This window comes from Festucalex cinctus, chromosome 3, assembly GCF_051991245.1.
Source record: "Festucalex cinctus isolate MCC-2025b chromosome 3, RoL_Fcin_1.0, whole genome shotgun sequence".
NCBI classification, from domain to species: Eukaryota; Metazoa; Chordata; class Actinopteri; order Syngnathiformes; family Syngnathidae; genus Festucalex; species Festucalex cinctus.
The window spans coordinates 18,978,946-19,004,381 of NC_135413.1; the positions used below are offsets into that span (position 1 = coordinate 18,978,946).

The 25,436-nt window shown below is 38.6% G+C and overlaps 2 protein-coding genes across 4 annotated transcripts in view; one reads left to right on the top strand and one right to left on the bottom strand.

Moving 5' to 3' along the window:
- Positions 1-12,325, bottom strand: part of fa2h (fatty acid 2-hydroxylase) — a 33,902-nt gene extending 21,577 nt beyond the window's left edge. Inside the window, exons 1-2 of one of the 2 annotated variants that reach the window (XM_077516419.1) lie at positions 12,262-12,325; positions 11,866-12,179 (exon numbers count right to left, since the gene is read on the bottom strand). In XM_077516419.1, coding sequence (XP_077372545.1) covers positions 11,866-12,153 — 288 coding nt within the window. In that variant the 5' untranslated portion in view covers positions 12,154-12,179; positions 12,262-12,325. Of the gene's footprint in view, positions 1-11,865 lie in introns of both variants that reach the window. The other variant, XM_077516418.1, reaches the window with a different exon arrangement.
- A 3,402-nt stretch (positions 12,326-15,727) lies between these two features.
- LOC144015837 (uncharacterized) lies at positions 15,728-20,517 on the top strand. Of its 2 annotated transcripts, none has more exons than XM_077516215.1 (3): positions 15,728-15,836; positions 17,510-17,739; positions 20,109-20,517. In XM_077516215.1, the coding sequence occupies exons 1-3, from the start codon at positions 15,819-15,821 to the stop codon at positions 20,215-20,217; spliced, it is 357 nt and encodes a 118-aa protein (XP_077372341.1). In that variant the 5' UTR covers positions 15,728-15,818; the 3' UTR covers positions 20,218-20,517. The 2 variants fall into 2 exon arrangements, with proteins under 2 accessions (XP_077372341.1, XP_077372342.1); XM_077516216.1 differs by having other exon boundaries at positions 17,510-17,727.
- Positions 20,518-25,436: the final 4,919 nt, after the last annotated feature.

A 25,436-nucleotide genomic window follows, 5' to 3' on the forward strand; every position in this document is an offset into this window, starting at 1 on the left:
TGTACTTGTGGAACGAGCAGGCTTGAGCCGTGATGGTTCCTGGCTTGTGACTGAACACCCTAAACTGAAAGGACTGCCTTAAAATCCTTCAAATTCACCCACGTTGTAAAAACTCCAATGTTACGTAAAGAATCGTTATAATCAGTCACTACAATCCCCAAAGTAATATGACATTCAAGCCCATATTACTCATAAATTTTCTAAATGATGAGCAGAATGTAAAGATAAGACATGGACAAAGTTAAATACAAATTAAAGAATGTGTATTCAATGTGCTTGTCTCGCTTGATTCCTTCAACTCAGTGGGACAAAGCACACAAAAAAAGATGTGACTGAAACAAGGATTTTAAAAAAAAAACATGAAAATTGCAGACTTATTTGTGGATTTCAAAAATACTTGAAAATTGTGAATACATTTGTATGAATACGGTTGAGACACATCTCTTCCCACACTATAAGAGTTGGCCTGAATAAGTAGCACAAAATAATGTTCATATAAAAGAAATGCCTTTGTTTTTTTTACACCTTTTACACCTTAAAAAAATATCTATAACACTGTCAATCTTTATGCGAGACCAAACAGTTTGTCTATTAAGACAACTTTACATCAGCAAATATGGCCATAATATACCTGAACAAATAAAAGTGTGCGACCAAATCCTTTGCTGGCGCGACCAACTGAACAAATTTGTCGCATCAGTGCTACCAGTGCAAAATTTAGTGCAGAGCCCTGAATGATCCACATACTTACTTAGCCAGGTCTCCAGATGCCCTTAAATGGTCATGTTGCTCCAAAAATTTGAGAGTGCAAGTACATTTTTCATCTACTCACATGTGCGACCAGGAAACATGATGGTTTTTGTTGTTGTTTTTTTTTTTTCTTTTTACATATTAGTTTGTTGTTGCTGACTTAACTTTTGTTGTACACTTCGGATTAAATAACATTCATGGCTGAAACTTGGTATGCACTTATTTATTAAGTTATTGCCTGCATTTATTAAGTTTGGTGCTACACAGTTAATTGTACTCGATGCAATGGATATTGGAAGTAGAGACATGTTACTCATAATGACAGCTGTAAAAAATATGTATACATTAGAAATGGCAAATTCCCCCTTTAAATGAAGTTTTGTTCAATGCAACAATTTATGGCCAACCTAGCTCGGATTCGTTTTTGTTTGTTTGTTTTGTTTTTTTACAGTTCGCCAACATTTATGTGGTGTGTTTACAGGTTAAGTTAGGTCAAACCAAACTCTTGTATAATTGCAGTGAACACAGCTCAAGCATGGTACTCAGCTACATTCACACGGATTTTTTTTTTTTAAATATGCAAGTCCCTATATGACATTGGAGGGACGCCAAGTGTGTGCACTACTGCTTTAGTGTGTACTTAAATGCTCAATGATATCTCTGCCCAAAATCAAAAGCCTGCACCCACAAAGATTAAAATCTAAGAGGAACAATGGTACAACAGGCCATCCAGACTGACCAAAAATAAAAAGATGAAAGAGTAGTGGAGTAGCCAGAGTAACTGTTAGTTTATTTGGTAAATATAATGTGGCTCCTTCTCCTTGACATTTTTGCTTTGGCGAATGTCATGGCAGACACGTTATGCAATCACACACCACAACCAGTGGCTCCTTTATTTGTGTCCGTCAACAGCGTACGTTTCAGGTAACCTCCTCATCAACTATTGTTCCTTTTGCGTCACAATTGTGGCTCGCACTAACTTGGATAGTATTGAGCACACACACGGAATTTCAGATTCTAAATATTGAACAGATTTAACATTTACGACAGTCAGCCCCAACTGTTTTATGAGCATTTTGGGGAGGGAAAACCAAAACACTCAACACGCCCCACACCACAACCAGTCAGTATCAAACAGCTTTGATCAGAATGGGGGGGGGAATGCTTAAATTTGTCTTGATTATAATTATGTGTTAAGTTGAACCCCGCTTCAGCTATCAGTTTGACTGCCAAAACCTGAACTGGCATTGTGTATTATGCCAAAACCAAAAGGGTAACAAAGGAAGCATTTACATTAAAATAAACTCTACCTGTTATATTTTCATTACAAACTAAGTCTTTCTGGTTCTGAATGTAAATGTTCATTGTTTATTATCAACCATTCCCGTGTTGTTGATCGTGTAAATAGTGATAGTGGAAACCCCTTTTTGATTGTAAACCTGCCCTGGGGTCCATGCGCGCACACTCACAAACAGTTGAACGTGAACTCATTTGTGGGAGATCAGCAATATTGAACTATTGCTCAATAAATAATCATGTGATAAGTGTGACGAGATTAATTTAGATCATGAAATGGGCTCTTTGCACAAATCCACTACCTCCTGAACTCAACACCAGTCCTTCATTTCCTGTCTTTCATGAGTGGACAAGCTGATTAATCCAGGTGTGCCTGATCTCAGTAACTACAACAACATTGGCCAGACACACCTGGATTAATCAGTTTGTTCACTCATGAAAGACAGGAAACAAAAACGTGGTATTCAGTTCAGGAAGTAGTTGAGCTGTGCAAAGAGCCCATTGATTCATTCAATTCTTCCTCAAAAGTCTGCCTCTTATTGACAATGTAGGGGAAGGTGAAATTTTAAAAATATTTTAAAAAAATACTAATATACATACAATAAGTAGGCTACTGACATTTTTTGCTATGAAGCTAAAATTTGAGCTCAGGTGTATGACCCTCTCCTCAGACCTTTCCACCAGGTTTTCCATACTGACTTCTGGCAGAAGGTTCCACTGCAGGACATTCAGATTCAGAGACATGAGTTTCTTCCCCATGGCCATACAACAGTTGAAAACTAATACATAACAATAATCCCTCATTTGTGGACTCTTAACAGCCACCAACTGCCACCCCCCCACTCTCCCACCAGGTCCCCGCTAGACCACCACTTGATCATTAATGCTATCCATCCATTCATATAATGTCACTAAAATGATGCTGATGGTGCAATATAATCACTATAGAATTCCTTTGATACTGTGAGGTAATGTACCGAAATGTTGTTTTTTTATGTCCACAGACTGTTTGAATAACAATAAAACAAGTATTGTCCCACGTTCTTGAAATGCTTCTGTTGCAGAAGAAAATCAATAAAAAATAAAATAATGAACTCTAAAAACATTTGGGGAAAAATGAACCCAAACTGGGTAAAAATGGGACCGACCCAACAGTCTCTGCATTTAAACAAAAAGGTAGGGTCAACCCTAGGGTGCGAAGCTCGGTCATCCGGGAGGGACTCAGAGTCGAGCCGCTGCTCCTCCGCGTTGAGAGGAGCCAGCTGAGGTGGCTCGGGCATCTGGTTCGGAGGCCTCCTGGACGCCTCCCTGGGGAGGTGTTCCGGGCATGTCCCACCGGCGGGAGGCCCCGGGGTCGACCCAGGACACGCTGGAGAGACTATGTCTCTCGGCTGGCCTGGGAATGCCTTGGGATCCCGCCGGCTGAGCTGGTTGAAGTGGCTGGGGAGAGGGAGGTCTGGCTTTCCCTCCTAAAGCTGTTGCCCCCGCGACCCGACCTCGGATAAGCGGTAGTAAATGGATGGATGGATGGATGGATGGATGGTAGGGTCAAAAAGAAAGAAAAAAAAAAGGTTGCTTTTTGATTTATTAATTTTATTTGACCCGACTTCTTGGGTTAAAGAACTCAAATATTTGTCAATTCATGTTTGACCCAATTCAATTGGGCTATTCGATTTACCCAAAAAGTTGGGTCACATTATTTAAATTAAGCTTAAAAAAAATATTTTCTTTTTAACCAAACAGTTTTTAAGTGATAAAATACAGTATAAATATAGAGTACTTGGTACATAAAGACAAGTATGTTTCTAAATAAGCGATTAATACATGTTGACCATTTGAATTCTTCTTAGTAAGTTACAGTGTCCCATCACTGGTGAGCTATTTTTAGAACTGACTCGTGGGCTGCTCACGTTGTCCAGACAAGACATTGCACACTAATCATCCAAGCAAAAAATGTGTTTGTGTTTACAGTTTCTCTTTTGCCTTGCTCCGTCCCTCCTTCTCTATGCGTAACTGCTCATCCCTCCTCTCTCTCTCCTGCTGAGAATTCCCCCAGCTCAGTATGAGCGGTATTGAAACCTTGACTTTTTAAAACCATAGTAAACTGTCAAACCGGTATTTGGTCCATGTCTTAATAGCATGTTGGTTAGTTTATGAATCAGAACTTATTCGTCAGGAATCGAACAGGCATGCAGTGGTGCTTCAGGTGACATCATCCTCCACAATGATACAATCTTATCATTTTAATCTGCATCCAAACTTGTGCACAGTTAACTAATGAAAATAAAAGTCATCTGACCCTTGAATTTAAAAAAAAAAAAAAAAAAAAGAGGTACATTGACATTAACAGCTGGATAAAGGAATGTGGAAAATGAAAAGCGCTGAGCCATTTGCAGATCACCTGAATTGCGGAAAGGCCATATTGGAATGTTTCAGTGACTCATTGTCACGACAAACATCGTGCCATCAGCTATGCATCAGCTGATCACCGTGGAGTTCCTCTTGTTCAATGTGGCTTTGTCATCCTTACAACAAAATTGCGAAAACGATCGACTTCCTCAGCCACATGATGGGCTTTCTCAGCAAAATGCATGAGCTACTTGGGCTCCACGTTGTTCAGTTCGCATTCTAGCCAATTAGGTACAGCTGATGCAAGCATGAAAATAAGCTGTGGGCAACAATGAACAGGCCACCACAGCCAAAATGATCACTCTAATTTCATTTATGCTTTGCTACATTAAATAGCGAAGCGTCAGGTTTTATTTCATCGCAAAAAAAAAAGTCCTATTTCACTTGAAAAATGTAGAATTTACATATAAGGTAGCCCATCTATCTGTGGCAGGCGTGTATAATGTAGCAACAACATATCACTCAAATCTAGGGGTGTTAAGATGATGGTTCCGAATATTCATGAGCAAGATCGTCTAATACCGATTCCAACACATGATTAGCTGTACGCATAAATCAAATAAAAGATCATCATGACTGAACAGGTTTGGTGGTATCAAGAAGAAAACAAAAAAAAACACACAAAAAAAAACAAGGGGGGCGGGGAAGGGTTGGGCTGCAATTTTATAGATCAGCCCGAAAGATGCGCCCTAAATTCCTTGCACACGGGCAAGTCACTTTATTGTATTTGACAAATTGACTACATTATAGAAGCAATAAAAACAAACTATTCAATTAGGACTTCAACCTGAAAATACTAATTATTTATTAATTGATTAATCTGCCAATTATTTTCTTATCCAATGAGCTGGCTTAAAAAAAAATAAAAAATAAAAATAATAATAATAATAATAATAATAATAATAATAATAATAATAATAATAATAATAATAATTGCCATCTCTTTATTCCAAAACAGGACATTCATTTTTTCACAATGACAATGCAGAAAATGCATCAACAGAAATTACGATTCAGTTATGACAGCACATTGGTGCATTTTTGCCCTTATTGGCAAGTGCTGATTTAATAGCCTACCAGGAAAAAAAACAAAAAAAACAAAGGTGAACTTTCCTGCCAATTTAGTCAAAAAGTAGACTGCACCTCGGCGATATGTATTTGTCATTGCAGCAAAAGACAACCTTGGCTTTGCTTATTTTAAAGAAGAAAAAAGCAATAGCAAAAAAAGGTAAAGGGTGAAAATCAAGATCTCTGAGAATTTAAGCTTGTTCATCATCAGCATTTCCACAAAGACAACTTCGAGATGTATTTAACAGCATGTCAGTACTCCATTTTGGGTCACTAGAACACAGCATTTATGATTACTTCTTCCATATTCACAGTGCCGTTTAGAGTACAAGTCTGTACTGCATACTACCATTTTAAACTGTAGCTTTAATAATGGTCTCTCTTTTTCTTTTTCTTTTTTGCATTATGTGTAATTAGTATTAATCCTGCAGATGCGTGACATGAATTGGTTTTGGAGCGTTACAAGTTCCAACCGTCTGTGAGTCATTTGAATGTGATTGATTGAGCGAATGTCTGAATGTGATTGGATGAAGGAGTCGGGGGTGGAGCCAGTGCAACTAAGGAAAAGTGAGTGTGTTGCAGGGGAAAGCATGCAAAACAAGTTGACAACCGAAACAAAACATTTAGGACGTCATCCATTCCTCGACATCGACTCAACTATCACCAATTGATGAGAAAAGATGTGATTTATTTTATAACCTCTCAATGTCTGAAGCACTTACATGGTGGCAGGTGTGTTGGTTAATTCTCAACACATGTAAATTAGAGTTGTTTATGTTTAATCCCTGTATTTTTTTGTCACTATTTTTGTACAGGTTTTATGACACTTTTTTTTTTTGTTTTTATCACAAAAGTTTGGCATTTGAACAAAGGCGTGTAGACTTTTTGTATCCACTCTCTGTACTTGCATAAAAATTGCAGGTGATGACAGATGCCACAAATATCTCACACTCACATCAAGCCAAAATATGTGAAACATGACACAATGACTACACACTTTATTCCACTTGAAAAGTTCAACCGTTATTGACATTACTTAGCAGTGACAGAGGCCATGTGCTGCATCGACGCAAAAGCAGAAGATAAAATCTTGCTGCTGCTATGATATAAAATTTGTGTGAAACACATGAAAAGTAAACGCATCTCATGTCGCACTTCACATTTGCTGAAACAAACAATACACAGGGTTTTTCCTGTGTACAAAATTCAGAGGCGGCCACCTCCACCTTATTTATTGGAACTATTATTGTTATTCTTGAAACGCGAAAAGCGAGGTTGTTGAATTTACAGAACACATACACGTCTTGGTGCATGGTCAGGATTAGAGATGTTGGATACCACTTTTTTTCCCTACCGATACGCAACTCTTGAGTAGTCACAACTACTGATACCACTAGTCAATAAAATTCCACACCCATAAATGACAGATGATGTTAAAAGACCTCTATATCACAATACATTATTTTCCTTAAAATTGCATGAAATTAATGGCAACTTTGCATTCACATAATTTCTATCTACTTTTGAAACCTTTCCGTATTCTTCGGCTTTTGGCGGCTTTTGGAGACTTAGCATTGTTTTGGGGTCTGCTGTATTTTGTATTATGAATTTGATGTTTATTCTATTTATTTATTTATTTAGTTATTTATTTACCTACTTCTTGTTATTAATTTATTGATGTAAATTGTATTTACTTGTATACTTACTTACAATGTTTTGTTGCTGTTTTACTTATCTTTACTGTCCGACCGATTTCTGTTCCATGTACAGCACTTTGTAAACTGCAATGCTTTTTTTAAAGTGCTTTATAAATAAAGTTGAGTTGAGTTAAAATAAGACTAGTATTGTCACCGAGACGTGGTATCGGTAGTCACCCATCAGTCAGGATGATACCACCTCATTTTGAGCCAGGAAAAACCTTCAATACATGTTCTTTAATACATGGGAAAATGAAAGTAAAGAGAAGAAGCTATGAGACTAAAAGGAAAAGAAAGTAAAGTGCGATCTTAAGTCCCTTCTGAGCATACGACATGAAGAAATCCTCATAAATGTTTCATATATTTTTGTTTTCAGCGATGCAAAAATCCTAAAAGTAATGTCTAGTTGCTTCGTCACCACCCACCCTATGATGCAAACTGCCTGGTATCCTTTTGAGAACACAAACAGGGAAGCAATCGCGACACTGTTGAGGCCATACGAGGAGCACACGACGGCTTTCTAGCGTTTTGTCCTGCTCTCGTCGGGACAAGACAAACCCGTTTTTTCCCTCACTTTACTATTTATCTCTCTCCGATATTGACACACAGCGCTCCTGAATCATTTACACCGCTGCCCCCCTCCACACGCATCCGAGCACCCATCCCCCACCCGACAGGTTTACCCTATCACCTATGTGCCCCTCCCTGCTCCTCAGTGACGTTACATCCGCTTTAAACCAGATCCCTACCTGTTCTCCTTTCACCAACAGCTCATCCTCTCCCCTCCCATACAATCAATAAAAGCAAAGGAGAACAGGTACACCTTCCTTGATGCCTCACAGAAACGCACGCTAAAGTCATGTGTCTAAAGTCAATGACATTAAAAAAAATTAAAATAAAAATATGTAAAAAAAAAGACCTTACTTGGCTAATCTGTATCATTATTATTAAGCGTTCCAACTTGTTATTTGTGCCATGTCATCCTTGTCCCATTGTACTTTTACTAGCTTGTTATACACAAATACTCCCGGAAAGCATTTTGTGACTATTGCATATAAAAACCAAACTCACCAAAAGGAAAGTGTACTAACGTATAGCTTCTTGCTGATTCAAACCAACTAAGACCACTGTGTGAGATCATCGGCATTAATTAAACACCTGTACACATATTTCAATTAGAATGGGTCAATTGATTAAATATCCATATTCTGTTGTGAAGATAAATAAAAATTGATGAATTGATAGACAGACAGACAGACAGACAGACAGACAGACAGACAGACAGACAGACAGACAGACAGACAGATAGACAGACAGACAGACAGACAGACAGACAGACAGACAGACAGATAGATAGATAGATAGATAGATAGATAGATAGATAGATAGATAGATAGATAGATAGATAGATAGACCTTTACCCTTGGAAAGACTCCTTCAGGGAAATTGAGATTCCAGCAGCATCCAGAAAAGGACAGGTATCGGTATTGGGCTGATACCTGCCTTTATTTTAAAGTGTTACTTCTCGTGATGGTGGCCGATGCCATATAGGCGGCTATTTTGTGGCCGTTTTACGATCAGGAACCAGAAATAAGATAAATTTAAAAAATGCCATTAATTTAATGCAATATTAAAGGTGCATGATGCAAGATTAGACTCAAATTTGAGTGTTAAAATGACCATATGTTTCACCCGCACGTTTTAAGAGTTGTATAATGGACAGGAGGCACGACTGTGGCACAATGACTGTTGCCCCTATTTTTCTGTAAAAGGAAAAAATGTTGGAGGGTTCGGGCGGGAAACTTTAGCTTTTGCAGTGAGCATGACGTCATGCGCGAGCACGCTATTGTCCCTGTTAGCTCTCGTGATTGTTCACGCAACTTCACGGACAGGACAACTAATTCAAACTGGATTTAAAGAGACTTTCACCCGATACGTCTCAATCCCTTATGGAGACTCCACGGAAGACAAAGAGAAGTCAAAAACTTTCAGACCAGCGTCACGGGAGGACGCGGATAAATTTGGAGCAGCGTTCGTCAGGTGGAGAGAGCTAAGAGCTTTCCTGGGGATGAAACGGGACCCACAGCTTGCTGACTTTTTGCTAAAAAGGTAAGACTTCCTAACGAAAATACGATAGGGTCTATTTATGATTAGCATTGCAGAATAAAACTACCACACGGTCGCTTACTAATGTCTCCGCACTTGGGCATATTAGCAACGTACTGCTATCCTCAATGTCATCGGATTCACGGGAGTCGGGATGCACTATTTACGTTTGGAAGACTGTAATTACGTAAGTTTTGTCACTCAAAATGACTTTCACATACAAAGTAACTTGAAGTTTAATATGTTTCTTACCTCTGTAGACATTATTAAGCCTATGAAAAAGGCATTGTGCTCTGTGTTTACGTTTGTTCGATTAACTTGGAGGTTTGCTCGTGCCCGAGAAGTCGCGCACTATTGTTAATTTACAGTACTCTAAGCTAAAATATCAGTATTGGATCGGAAGTAGAAAGCATTGCATCGGGACACCCCTACTGATATGGTATCGGACTGATATCGGTATCGGACAGTACTTGAGGCTGAAATATCGGTATCGGATCGAAAGTGGAAAAAGGTGTATCGGGACACCCCTAAACATAATAGAGAGGTAATTACAATTAACTAAGAATACATGGAATTTGCTTATTTTGCCGCATGAAAAAATGTGATTCTTTCATTAGATGATAACAATGTCGTTTCTTTAGGTGCATGTTAAATATCGCAATAATATCGATATCGCTATATTTAGCAACTATATCGCATGTTTTTCCAATATCGTGCGCACTAGGCCTGCACGATACTGTATATTGTTTGAACATCACGATTGCGTTGTACGCATGCACGACGGCCACATCGCAAAACATGCGATGTTTTTATTATTTTTTAGAGCAAGCAAACGTTTGTTTTGCTTCATAAAGGTAGCAAAACACCCAAACACACCCCCACCTTCTGTTAATCAGTCACCGGCGCTATATAAAAAGCAGTCCATTTATATGAATACAATACTCTCATGGTTAGTTAAAAAAATTCTTCCCAAACCGCTATTCAAGTCATCTGGTGAAAATTCTTCCATTTTAAAAAAAAAAAATCGCAATGTCAGTTTTTTCCAATATCGTGCAGCCCTAGTGCACACCTAATTTCACATTTAAACTGCAAAGTACAAGCTCACTGAAGCTCAACACTTCCTCTGCCGGTTGCAGTCAAGTGGCTCCATTTTCATCAAATACTTCAAAACAGGGGTGTGAATTGCCTAGTACCTGACGATTCGATTCGTATCACGATTCACAGGTCACGATTCGATTCGATACCGATTAATCCCGATACGAATTTATAAGTCGATTGTTGCGATTTTTTTTCATTCAAATTTAGAAAATACTAATCAGTAAGCTTGTAGAGTGTAAGATTTATATGAAAATGTATTATTTATTTATCTGAAATTTCAGTCTTATAGAGGTTGTAATCTGTTTCATGTTTGAACAGCATTAAAATAAAATATTAAGGCTTAATGTTCCGTTCATATAACATTCTTCCATGCTCAAGGTGTGAATCCTAAAAAAAAAAAAAAAAAAAAAAAAAAAAAAAAAAAAAAAATCGATTCTGCCGATTATTGAATCGATTCGAGAATCGCGCGATGTAGTATCGCGATATATCGCCGAATCAATTTGTTTTTAACACCCCTACTTCAAAACACAAATATTAAACCACCAATTATACACAGTGACAGAATCATCCATCCTTTTTCTATACTGCTTGTCCTCAATTTATTTATTTATTGATAATGAAATCACTAATTAAGTTTTGAAATGATTGAATTGCATCTCACCGAAAGCTGTCATGAGACTGAGTTATGGTGGTCCATAAGTTTTGCAAAGAAAAAAAAAAGCAAACAAAACAGAAAGCACCCAGGCAATGACAAGGCAAAAGAGTTTGGAACCGCACTATAACATTAAATTGTGATGTCAATTGCAGACTTCAAATGGCTCCCTAGCTGCGAGTTTCAGACCCCTCTCTGTAGACCAATTGTCACTTTTGTCAATGAGTTGCATTTTTACATTGGGAAAGTAGTACATTTTGTATTAAAAAAAAAAAAAGGTGGGTCAAGTTAGTAGAGGGCAGAGATTTCTAATCAGTGTGGCTTGGAAGATCATCAAGTGTGCTGCTGGAAATTGTTCAATTTCACCTAATTGGTCTGAAAATGTGTGCAGCGACGTATGAGAAAAATGCATAATATTGCCACATTGCATATTCGCTTTTTGTGAGGTTTTTATTTGGTGGCGTGCTGCGAGATTATTTTTGGTTTTCTTAACCAATCATATGTGCGCCTTTGGTCAATAAAAAGGTGGGAAATACTGGTTTCGATAGTAGGCTAGTCGAAACTACTCTTATAGCAGGCTAGTCGAAACCAGCTGTGTCCGTATGGAACATGCGGTAACGCAGGTAAAATGTTGGGAAATGGCGTTGCGAAACTCTGAGTTACTTGCGAGAACATGGTTGAAAGTCTACAATGCACCTGCCAGGCTTATACTGGTAAATTTGTTTGTTGTTCTGAGGCCAGTGATGTCAGCCAAGCCAAAATGGCTCTATGGAGACAGCTGCTGCTTACCTGTAGCTCGTCTGCGTCGTTGCGGCTGTCTCGGTCCAACTCTCCGATGTAGTATTGCTCCAACCACCGTCGGGCGTTCTCCGAGTGTCGATGCGGGGGACCCTCCAGCTCCCTGCTCACGTCTTTCCCCGACCTGTCCAGTATCAGCGCTTCCCCTCCCGGGTGCATCCGCAAGAACGCGGTCACGTCGTACACCCGGGACCCGAGGAGCACCCAACATGAGTCCTTCGTACAGTGGCGGGTCACCTCCCTCTCGGTGAAGAACCGGGGGGATGTGGAAGGAGACATGCTGCCAATGCGGGTGCGGAATCCACCTGTACCGTGAAAAAAAAACAACTTAAGGGATACGGAGAGGGGGAAGAAAAAAAAGGAGGAAAAAAAAGAACCACGGCTGACCGAGGGCCTGTTGTTTGGGAGTTCAACTTGACAGTTAACACCCAGACGCTCCAAGACAAAAAGTACACAGAGGGAGGACAGAGTTGAGAGGCGGGGTTTGGGAGGCGTTCGGTGACTCCGAAAATGTTAAATTCAATACAGAGTACACCGTCCGGAGAATGTGCGCCTAATCAACTGACATCCGAACATATTGGCCAACAATGATGAGGATCCAATTAAGTAACTAATCATTAAATGTGAACTGTTTATTTTTTAATGCTGATTTGATTTAATTTAAGAAGTAAAGAAAAGTAATTCGTTTTTACGGAATGCTTTTTTTTTTTTTTTTAACTTACAGTAAGCCACACACGAGTCTAGTTTGAATAGAATAGTAACCAACCAAAGTAGAATAGCAACCAACCAAATAAAAGTGGGCCGATACACAACTGTATCAGCACTATCTCAAGTTTTGCCTCTAGCTTATAGACTTTTTACGGTGCTATTTCTCTCGTACTTTGTAATACTCGTATAACTCCTTCAGTACACCCCCGAATAAAAAAAAAAAAAGGGTGAGCCGTCATTTAGACATGTCTAGGAAGGCGCAAACATGCTCATAATGTAACACGCTGCCAACTTAAAGGATAACTTCAAAATAAAATCTAATCAATTATACATTGACGCCATTGTAGTAGCCTAATAAGCTTTTATTTTGAAGTTGGTCCGCGTGGTGCCGCGACGGATAGCTTGACCTTGATTAGGTACATTTGGCATTTTTGCTTGGCTTATCACAATTTCAATTGCCATTTCATAGTTGCCACAAACATGCCATCCCGAAAATCAAATTCAAGACACAAAAAATATTTATTATATATGTATTGTCTATCCATCCATCCATTTTCCGAGTTATCGCTTTATTTATTTATTAACATAAGGTTTTGTTGTTACCCACGGCCTAATTTACCTGCCAACAGTCAAATATGTACTGGCACTTGTTTTTTTGTTGTTGTTGTTTTTTGTTTTGTTTTTTTTCGTTCAACATGCTGCACATAGCTGACCTAAAAACTGCCTTTTCCACCAATGTCCCCTATATGGAGATGGAAAAATAATAATAATAATAATAATAATAATAATAATAATAATAATAATAATAATAATAATAATAATAATACACACACACCCTATGAAAATCCAATTCGTTCTATGGGGGATGGAACCCTAAGCGCCATCTATCAACTGACCCAAACCCAAATACAAACATCATCCACCCATGGGAGTGCGCCATCTGCTGGAAGCATGTGGTACTGTATCCATCCCACACATTTCTAGTGGAGGGCATCTTTTGACCACAACTTTTTAATAACCTCGAGGGCCGGAGTCCCGCATGTTAGAGGTTTCCCTCGTCCATTACAGCTGATTCAAATTATCAGCTATTCAGCAAGCTCTGCAGGATCCTAATAATGATTCTGATCATTAAATCAGGTATGTTGGACATTTCACATTTGTTGGGGCGTTCTGGTCCAGTATTTGGTCCAACAGGCCTCCCGGTGAATTTTGGTGAATACGCTGTGCACACACACAAAGTGATTTTAAAAATCAATAATTATGTTTGACACACCACACACGATGAGTAAAATCTGGATGGATGGATGGATGGATGGATGGATGGATGCCTAGCTCAAAATGACTTGAGGTGTAGGGTGCGTATTCCCCCACTAGGGGGCTGTCTTTTCCATGCCATGAAGTAAGATGTCCGTTTACAAGATTTTACATTTTGTTTTATATAAATAGAGTTGTAGTCTTGTGTGATTTAATTACCCTCCAAATGTGTTCACTTCTCGTGTACATATTATGCTGATATGGAAATGATTTAAATTTTCATTCGCTTCCCCCACCCTTATTTTTTTTTCATTCTAGCACTTCTTGATCCTCCATCCATCCATTTTCTTGACCGCTTATTCCTCACAAGGGTCGCGGCGGGTGCTGGAGCCTATCTCAGCTGGCTTTGGGCAGTAGGCGGGGTACACCCTGGACTGGTTGTCAGCCAATCACAGACTTCTAGATCCTGTAGTATCTTATGCTATCCCTTAGTGGAAAAAATGTTTTAAAAAAAATGTAAAAAAAAAAATAATAATAAAAAAATAAAAAAAATAAAAAAAATAAAAAAAACGTCAACGCTTTCCTCCTCGCCGGCGAATATGCAAACAGTAGCTGTCAGATACACCATATATAGTTCTTCTGACCACCACAGATACACTTGAATATAAATGTATTGTGGCAGAATTGATCTAAAAACACAGCATTCATGTGAAAATAGCAGGAAAGTCACAGGTATCAAAATGTTCCCAGATATGAGTTGGCGAGGCAGGCTGGTGCCCACCACTTAGCTCCGCCCCTACCTGGAGCAGCACCGCTTCTCCTGTTGCTGACGACCCTCTGCAATTGCGCTTTCTCCCTGAACTCTGTGCTCAGTCATGCCTCGACATCCATTTGATGTATTTAAGGATCATGGTTATTCTTTTATCCGCTACAGTTTGGCTTTAGCTTGTACTTGTGTGGTGCTTGTACTCAACCGGCAGGCAAACGAGGTCATTACGAGAAGCACCAGTGGTTAAAGTCAAACTCTGGCAGGGTTTTTTACTTTCTTGACCTGGTTTTCCCATCTCTGGTCACTATCACTTGGTCAAACTTCACTTCATGTCATAGGGATAAAAGTCAACTTGGCTTTCATCTCTTTTAAAGACCCCAATTTTAGAACATGAGAATTAGAAGCTGTAATCCCTAAATGTTTGAGTTAAGCAGGCCTAAAGTGGTAAACTCTGTCATGATTTGTTTTTTTATGTAAATGAAATAAAAGCTGGAATTCGGAACGTTCGTCTCATATTCATCTTTTGATCTGAAACACAATGTCTGCCATAGTTTGTATAACAAAAACAAAGGAATTAAACTTGCCGCTCCAATACATTTTTTTTTAATGTAGATTGATGAAATTCACTGCAAAATATGGGAGTATCGGAGTAGAATGATTTAGAATCTTAGCGTGTTACCACCTGTAGATTGCATATAAAAAAGATATGACCTAGGAAGCACCCGAGTGTGTTTGATCAATGATCTTTTGATAGATGTGTAACGCCCTGATGAATCGCTTTGTTCAACGATGACACCAGACACTGAAGTGACGCTTGCTACCCTCAGCAACCGCCTCTGTGTTGTCCATCACAGCTGCCTTCGTTCCCTCCATTCTGACATCCCTTCCCATCTGTCATCTGCCATCCGTACAAATTCACCTTCTTCTCTGCTGTCGCTCTTTCTTTTTCCTCATTCCCTAAATTACAGCTGCTTCTAAGAATACACCTCACCACAAAAGACCTCTCCATCACAAAGTTCGTGTCTGTAACCTGAAGCAACCTGAAATGTGCGTGCATGCGTGTGTGTAATGTCACTGTGGTGATGTTGGAGGTAGGCGGACTTTGGTTTCAAATGATGATTGGTTGATGTCTCCCGCTCGTGCGTATCTATAAGACAACCATCCCGTGCTGATGACGGTATTTTATATACACAAGCCTTAACTCATCACCATCATGACGACTGTCGTCCATGTAAGTATGCATGCACATCTATTTTTTTAAGTGATTATGCTATTGGAGATGCTTTTTTTGTATGTGTTTTGAATTGTTAAAATGTACTATGGATGGTGTTCTCACACAGCTTTGCCGTGTATGAATGTTTAAGCAATTGTTAGTGGGCAACATGATCAAGTGTCAGTGCTGTAAAAGAACGGAGGTTTAGGTTTCTGTTGGAGAGGGTGATTAAGTCTAGTGCTATTCGCACTATACACAAAAGGGAGGGCCATATTAGTGTATTTGAAAAACAAAATGCAATGAAATTAAGACAAAAGATTCTTGGGAATAAATGAAGGAATTTTCATGGAACTCATATTGTAAATGTAGGTCAGTGCTACTAATGTTCCATCACTGATAATGAATGCTTTTTTATGAAACATTTATATGAGATTATGTTAATGAGTATGCAAATATAGCTTCAACGAGTTAAATTTAGGTTAACAAAAATGTTGATATTTATGATGAACCAGTGGTTCTTAACCTTGTTGGAGATACTTTCACCAAAGCCCTTCTTTATTGAATTGGAAAATAAAATATGATTTTATTTTTCCCAAATTCAAGACATCGTTATAGGGTTTACTGGTTAATAACAACTTGTATTCTCCATCTCCATGCAGCTTCCGGAAGTGTTCCATTAATTTTGCTAGATAGCTAGTTTCACTGGATTAAAATTGCTCAACTTGGCATTGCAAATCATGCAGTTGACTCCCATCACTCAACTCTATATTTAAAGAGCACTTTAAAACCACCACCGCTGTTTTCTTTCTTAAGATGCAACCCATGAGGCAAAATGAGAAGAAGCTCCATAACTGAACTCTGTGGAACACCACATGTCAATCCCTATTGCATTTTTTGCTCAACATAGTTAGTATGAAGGGAAAACAATAACATAGAAATCACACGACGTACCATCACAAAAGTCAACTACCGAGCACGGCAAATTCCCTTAAAAAAACAAAAACAAACAACAGATGGATTTTGCTCAATAAATCATATTCCACAAATGTTATATTAACTCATTCACTCCCAAAAACGTATTTATACGTTTTTTAGGGTTTTTGTTTGCTAGAGTTTTTGTATGAAGGCTTTGATGCAGTTTCTGACCTGAAGTGGTCGCTTAAAGCGATGGTAGTTATTACCAAAAAAAAAAAAAAAAAAAAAAAAAAAAACGGCCAGCAGGTGGCAACAAAGTATAAGAGATCAACCAGGTCCATGTTGCAACAAGCTCTTTTTCCAAGTATTTTCAACAGGTTTGTGAATGATGATGAAACTTAGCTAATTCTAACGCTAATTCTAACAGATAAAAAAAATATACCGTGTTCTTTTTTTCCTGACGAAAGAAGAGACATTTTTCTATTGGTAGGTTCCATGTTTTTATAGCAATAGAACATGAAAATGGCTGGGAGTGAATGAGTTAATCAGAACGTCATGGTTAGACTAGTGAGGTCACATATATTACTGTCATGAAATATTTAAGGTTGACTTCCCTTTAATTGTCTTAATTTAGTAGGCCTACATATGCTTTATATATCAGGAGCATGCATGCAATATAGGATCACAACATTGGATTATGTTCAAATGACAATTTAGAGGAAAACAAAAACAGCCCTTTTTAACACACTGCCCTTTCTTCCTTCTGTGCTTTTTAGTGTGCATCTTGCTATGTGCACAGCAGCGCTCAGCCCCTGCATATGTTTGGCAAGGGACCCACCAGGGGCAACTGTCTGTCGGTGTTTACTTACCGGGGCCCTCGCTATGCCCCACGACCCCGCCTGCCTCGCCACGCTCCGAACATGACGCTGCGGCAGATCTGTCACATGCTGAAGCTGATGAAACAGGTCAGGAAAAGAGAGGCTGCTGCTGCCAGGTTAGGAACACTGTAAGTCACTACATTTCCAATGCTAACAATAATGTTACAGCAATTATGATTATGTAAAACACATCTACTGTAAGTAACCTCAGTGGGGGGATAACTTGTAAATTATTTTTGGAATGAGCTGCATAACTGATGCATGCTTGTAAACTGTTCCGAATCTTCACTGCTTGTGCCAGGGGTGTCAAATGTAGAAGTGGCCATTTACGGGGTCCAGTCTGGTCCGTTGGTACGGAACACACTGTTGTTGCTATTTTTGTCCACTAGGGGCGCACAGATGGCGCCTGATATTGATGCATTTGTGAAGGCTAAAAGATGGGTCAGGTGTTTCAGAAGCAAAGCAAGCCTACTTCATAAAAAAAATAGCCTATACTACACCACCTTTGAAAATGAATACCTCCTATAGAACTATTTTAAGAGACTGATTATTGCAAAATATCAGTCAACATGCTTCAGTTCAAAAGAGGTTGGTTTGGTGGAACCCTTCTATGTTATTTCTCACGCACTGCCACAACTTCTATGACTGTATTTTTAAGTACAGTAGTACAAGTTAGGGGGACAACTGCTCCCTTATTCTGAGAAGTTCACATATACTTGAGAAAAAAACAAAACAATAAACATTTCCATTAGGCTACACTCTAAAAAGAGAATTGTAGACCAATTAGTCATTGAATTGCTTCATTGTTTGTCTCTGTGTGCCCTGTGATTGGCTGGCAACGAGTTCAGGGTGTACCCCGCCTACTGCCCATAGCTAGCTGGGATAGGCTCCAGCACCCCCCGCGACCCTTGTGAGGAACAAGCAGTTCAGAAAATGGATGGATGGATGAATTGCTTCAATTGGTAACACATAATTGAATTAAGGTAGTCCAAAGTTAATTTATTCAGTTTATTAATAAAGTTTAATGACCCCATAATTAATTAAACTGCAAATTTAATTTTGTATTAACTTAATTCAATTGTGTGTTACTAATAACAGCACGGTGACTGAGTGGTTAGCACGTGCGCCTCCCAGGACTGAACTTGGGTTCGAGTCCAGGCTTTTGGCCTTCCAGGGTGGAGTTTGCATGTTCTCCCCGTGCCCGCGTGGGTCGTCTCCGGTCTCCTCCCACATTCCAAAGACATGCATGGCAGGTTGAGTGGGTGCTCCAAATTGTCCCGAAGTGTGCTTGTGTGTGTGGATGGTTGTTCGTTTCTGTGTGCCCTGTGATTGGCTGGCGACCAGTTCAGGGTGTACCCCACCTACTGCCCGTAGCCAGCTGGGATAGGCTCCAGCACCCCTGTGACCCTCGTGAGGAGTAAGCTGTCACGAAAATAGGTGGATGGATAATACTTGAAGCAATTCAATTAAGTTGGTCAACAATTCTCTTTTTAAAGTGTCTTTCTTAGTTGTGACTTCATTTGAAATTGTGTTGAAGCAACAAAAAATAATTATTAGGGATGGGCGAGTACCGATACCAGGTATCGGTATCGGGCCGATACCGATACCAGGTATCGGTATCGGGCCGATACCAGCCTTTTTTCAAGTACTCGAGTACTCGTGACGCAGACGAGTACAAGCGACCGATGACAGAGGGGAAAGACGTTAAGTGAGTCCTCCTTGCCTGTAACTGGCGCTAGCTTGCAGCAGTTTTTCACCAAAACGTCACCGGTTGGAAATACTTCAAAATTGTGAACCTTAAACTTTTTTGTCAAAATTAAAGGAAATATATTTATTTAAAAATATCTTTTAGTGATTTTTTTTATTTGTCAAAATGTACTACTGGTATCGGCAGTTGGTATCGGTATCGGTATCGGTCTGGGAAAAAAAAGTGGTATCGAACACCCCTAATAATTACATTGAATGAATTAGATTTTCCCCTTGAGTGTTAACAGATCCTTTGAGTTACTTTTTAGAGTGCTGTGATCTGCAAGTTGCATTTGTCTACATGAAAAAAGAATCGGTTCAAAACATTGTTGAAATTCTCATTTTGTGAAGAATATTTTCCAGACGTTCTTATAATTTGCACCCCAAAAAAAGGCAAACACTTGTTATATGTTTGAAATTAAACTGGGATGATTGTGGGTCCTGCACCAAAATGAGTTTAATTTATTGTTTTGTTTTTTTCTCAAGTATATGTGAACTTCTCAGAATAAGGGAGCAGTTGTCCCCCTAACTTGTACTACTGTACTTAAAAATACATGTGGGCTATTGGTTCCGGCTGCGCCAAACTGGACCGTGATCACACCTACTGTGTGCATTTTTTTGCTGTTGTTGAGGCCAACCAAGGGAGTGCACCGTGAATAATTGAATAGTATCGTGTCACCACAACAAACATTCAATCACACTTGCTTCTCTCATTTCTCAGCCTCTGTGTCCGGTTTCTCTTTCCTTCCAGGAAACAGGCATGTGCAGCCCCGACACCGGTCTCCTGCGGCACCAAGTCGGACAGGAAATGTCTCCCGAGCTGCATCAGACACAAGCGCAATGTAAAACGTGCCTGCTGATCCACGAGCCCTAGATGGCCACATCAAGCAGAAACATCTTTTTTTTTTTAATTCAATATACCAACATCCCAAAAAGACTTTTTCAAAATGTCCACGCACCAACACTCCGACAGCATTGTGAACTGTTCAAGTGCAGCCAATTTTGGAATCAACTTCCCTGCAGTACCAAGCATGCCAGTGATGTGGTCACATTTGTCATGACTCTGTTTTGTTTGCAAACCATCATCCAATCAGATGCGCTCATGTTCCAAAGTTAAATGGATCTGATGGTTTGTGGTGAATATGTTATAAGCTAAAGAAGTGGAAATGATTTGCTACTGTTTTTGCATGCAGTGTTGTTTGTGTTAAAAAAAAAAAAAAGTGGTTGAAAAAAAAGAACATTTATTGATTGACAAATTAACTGCATTGTTTTTTTTTTTCTTTTATGTATAAAATCACACCAAATTGTTGCCTAATTTCATTGGAATTTTTGTGTTATGAATTTTATGTTTATTTATTTATTTATTTACTTACCTACTCCTACTTACTTACAATGTTTGTTTTGTTGTTCGTTTTACATATCTTTACTGCATGACTGATTTATGTTCCACGTACAGCACTTTGTATAAAGCAATGCTTCTTTTAAAGTGCTTAATAAATAAAGTTGAGTTGAGTTTAATTGTTCTAAAGCTCGCCTGTACGTCAAATTTCATAAAAAAAAAACAAAAAAAACAAGTGAGTGATCGTAACTCCAAATTCCCAACAAAATTGGAACTCTGAAGTCAAGGTATGACTAGAGTTGGGAAGGCCGGATACACATGCTGTTTTGTCCGTGCCTCTTCTCAAATCTTCATTCTCAATTGGACGATATTTGCTATGACACTACAACTTCTGACACTACATACACATAAGAATCATTCAAATCAGATAATAGTACTTGTCTTGGCTCAATTTATTTAAACAAACCTAAATTATTGTACACATTTTTGAACTGTGAGAAGATAGCGGACTACAAAGAGAAAAAAAAAATGCACAGGCAAAAAGACAACAAGCTAAATTCACAGAAATGGCCGATGATGCCATTATGTGAAACACAATATCACATTTTAGGCCAGGAAATGTTTACAAAGCTATCAAATACAAAAGATCCTTTACAAATTGTTTACATAGAACATCCACCCATCCATCCATTTTCTGAACCGCTGACTCATCACAAGGGTCGCGGGGGCGCTGGAGCCTATCCCAGCCGGCTTCGGGCATTAGGAGGGGTACACCATGAACTGGTTGCCAGCCAATCCAGGGCACATAAAGACGGACAAACATTCACACTGACAATCACACCTAGGGACAATTTTAGAGTGTTCAATCTACCTGCCAAGCATGTCTTTGGAATGTAGGAGGAAACTGGAGTACCCAGAGAAAACCCACGCAAGCATGGGGAGAACATGCAAACTCCACCCAGGAAGGCCGAACTGGACTCGATCTTGCGTCCTCAGTACTGGGAGGCGGACATGCTAACCACTCAGTCACCGTTCTGCCCTACAGAGAACTTGCTTAAGAAAAAAAAAAAAAGAGAAAAAAAAGCTAGCATACATAACTTCTGCCAAGGCCGGTATTCCCCAACAAAACAAAATTGCACCTTTCCAGAGTGGCCATTTATTGTGGGAAGTCTAAGGCACACCTGTGCACTAATCATGTGGTCAAATCAGCATCTTGACATGGCACACCTGTGAGGTGGGGTGGATTATCTCCGCAAAGGAGAATTGCTCACTATCACAGATTTAGAACAATATTTGAGAGAAATTAGGCATTTTTCCACCAACAAGCCCAGGAACTTTGAGTTCTGGGTAAAGGGAGTTCTTGGTTGTAAAAGTTGATCAGGGAATTTAGAATCGTGTTTCCACAGCGTCTTCGAGTTCTCGGCAATTAATTCAAATGAGTTTGATTGAGTCCAGCTGATGTAAAAACAACGCTCCCAAATTTGACCAATCATCCGTGGCCATTGTAGCCCGCCCCCTCAAAGTTCCTGTCTGGCTCAGCAAGACCCTACTGCTAAGATAGTACTTGGATGCCCCCTGGGGAATTTAATTACCCCGGTAATTGTTGTTGGTGGAAAAACGCGCAAACTGAATTTTACCAAGGTAAACTGAAAAGTTCTCCAAAAGTTCCGGCGGTGGAAAAACACCATTGTGACATTGTATTTGTGGAAGAAGTTTTAGATCATTGAGTTCATCCTATACAAAATGAGAAACAAAAGTACTGCGTTTATATTTTTGTTGAGTGTATATGCTAATTAATTAGCACTGTAAACATAGCATTAATTCATTCTTCATTTATGACCAAGGATGGAACATTGAGGAAACACAAAACAGGGAAGGAGACTCAGTTAATAAATATGGATGTTTCTTTGGAAATGTTGGAGAAGTAGTTATATATATTTAAATTCACTGCCTTTGACAAGTATACTTGTCAATTGTATTTTTTAGAGCGGTGCTAAATGGGGGCGAATCTGAGCATGCTCCACTGTAAATATCAAACTTGGAAACAACTTTACTGATGCCCAACCACCGGTAGATGACATCATAGCCCCATTTTATAGGAAATAAACACAGTTTCAGAGTCCATGGGAGAAATGGCTGTATTTTGGCAAACCTACATTTTTCTGCTGTCAATTATAAAAGAACGGGACGGGACAAAAAGTAGGGAGTCTATTCTGTTATTTGGTAGATTCGGTTTATATATAATTATTGAATGGAATATCACGTGAGTATTGGAAATGTAAAAATTTTCTATAATGACTGGCAGTGAATGAGTTAAAAAAAAAATACAAACTACATAATAGAGTTGGGTCATGTGTCATGTGAGAATTGTATAACTCCAGCAAAAGAAAAATAGATGGAGTATTTCCCAAAAAGGAAAACAGGTGGCATTAGCCACGATGATGAAATACCGTGAAAACAACAGCTCACGTGTACTTTTAGACACAGAAGAAAAAGAAGAAGAAGAAGAAGAAGAAGAAGAAGAAGAAGAAGAAGAAGAAGAAGAAGAAGAAGAAGAAGAAAAAAGACAACCCTATGTGTGTGTTGGTATACATTTAGGAGTCAAGCTCGCTTTTGAATGTTTCATGGCTAAGAGCTCAAAAAGTAACACTGAGGTTGCGCACAAGATGACGCGTGTCCTCTTTTTGTCGCGCAGGTGAGCGTTGCTGAACGTGAGCGAGCAGTCACGTTGTAGAAAAGGAAGCTAAAGCTCTGATTCCGTTTCAAGTGAAGTTGATACTTTGGTCTCACGCTCGCTTACTGACGACAGCCGCAACTAATGATTGATGACCCGTACAAAACTAACTTGTTCGACACCAGAATTAACCATGGCACACTACGTAAGAATATGTCACACCAGAAAACTTTGAAAACAGCAAAGTACTGTAAACAGATAGGAAATGTTTTTCGAGTAACAATATACAGTAATTGTGATTGAAAATGTATGACAAATGTATAATACTACATTTCTGGAAACTTTCAAATCAAAAGAAGCAATGGGAATTAACTGTGAACGTGAGATTATTTTAAATCCGTAATCTTCCCCATACTCCATGCACCAAAAAATATTTTGGGGAAAAATGTTTTGAATTTGTTTTTTGGGAAGCATGAGGGAATTATGAACATATTTGCTCTACTTACAGTGGAAATTCACACAGTTAAAAAAAATTGGAGATTGTCAAAGAAAGAAGGGAGAGTGTCACTATTACAAATAAATTGGTACTGTAACATTTTTCTAGATATGTAAAAACATAAATTATTAAATACAATTTCTCTTCATAACATTACGTGGTCCTTCTGTCCTGATTTTGTCTAGGTGGCCCCTTTTTGCTCTACTAGAATAGCACCCTGAATAGTCGGGGCTCAGCACCTGTAAATTCACTTATTCAGTTTTTTCCCCAATATTTACATATCTATAATATTTCCTCCCGATCCCGATTTTTGAACCGGAAGCTAACCTGCATTTCCCCCCTTTTAAACGTACGTCTGAGATTTATCAAGCGTTTTTTTTTTTTTTTTGTACATTTTTGGGGGTTTAAAAACAACAACAAAAACAAACACATTTTAATAGCCATCACTGGGTTAAGGCACTTTTATAGGGATACTAAACGCATTGAGCCATTTTCAGCAGTACAAATTTAATCGCCGGGTCTCTATCCACTGCAAAATCGTGGGTTTTCACTCTAATTTTAAGTTGTAATATCAACAGTCACCCCTACATGGCAGTCATGGTTTAATTGCGCTTGCACTGCCCTCTTCTACAAGGTCTAATATTTTTTTAAAATAACAAATAAGGCTTTGTTGACTCTGACATTGGATGAGGAAAAGAATCCTCCAAGTGAGCAGTTTGAAAAGTCAAGACTAGAACTCCTGAATTGAGGTGAGCTGATGTCATCAAGTCATCAAGTATTTGACTGCAGCGAGAAGAAAATGTGTCTGTTGTACATGAAGTATTGGACAATATTTCGTCTAGCTTGTATCTTCATGCACTATTTTGTGTTTTGCTGCTTTTCCTTATGCCAAGGGATATACAAGAATCTGAAAGACTTGTTCTGTTACACGGTTAAAAAAAAAATAAATGTGAATGTTTTTTGGGGAGCATTGGGGTTTCTAAACATGTTTGCTCAACTATATTGGGCCCCTGATACTCAGTAACAGTGAATTCCTGCCCCCCTTTCAATATTTATATAATTGCCCACCCAATTCCCCTGTTTTTTTCTTTTTTTTTTTTTTTCTGGGAGGCAAGATTTAATGCAGATTTAAAATGACACGCAGGTCAAACAGCCCCTCAATAATATTAATATTAATATTAATTTATATATATATATATATATATATATATATATATATATATATATATATATATATATATATATATATATATATTAGGGGTGTTAAAAAAATCGATTCGGCGATATATCGCGATACTACATCGCGCGATTCTCAAATCGATTCAATAATCGGCAAAATCGATTTTTTTTTTTTTTTTTTTTTTAGGATTCACACCTTAAGCATGGAAGAATGTTATATGAACAGAACATTAAGCCTTAATATTTTATTTCAATGCTGTTCAAACATGAAACAAATTACAACCTCTATAAGACTGAAATTTCAGATAAATAAATAATACATTTTCATATAAATCTTACACTCTACAAGCTTACTGATTAGTATTTTCTAAATTTGAATGAAAAAAAAATC

Coding starts and splice junctions, on each gene's coding strand:
- LOC144015837 (XM_077516215.1), top strand. Junction 17,740..20,108: donor GCTGCCAGGTTAGGAACACT/GTAAGTCACTAC, acceptor CTTTCCTTCCAG/GAAACAGGCATGTGCAGCCC.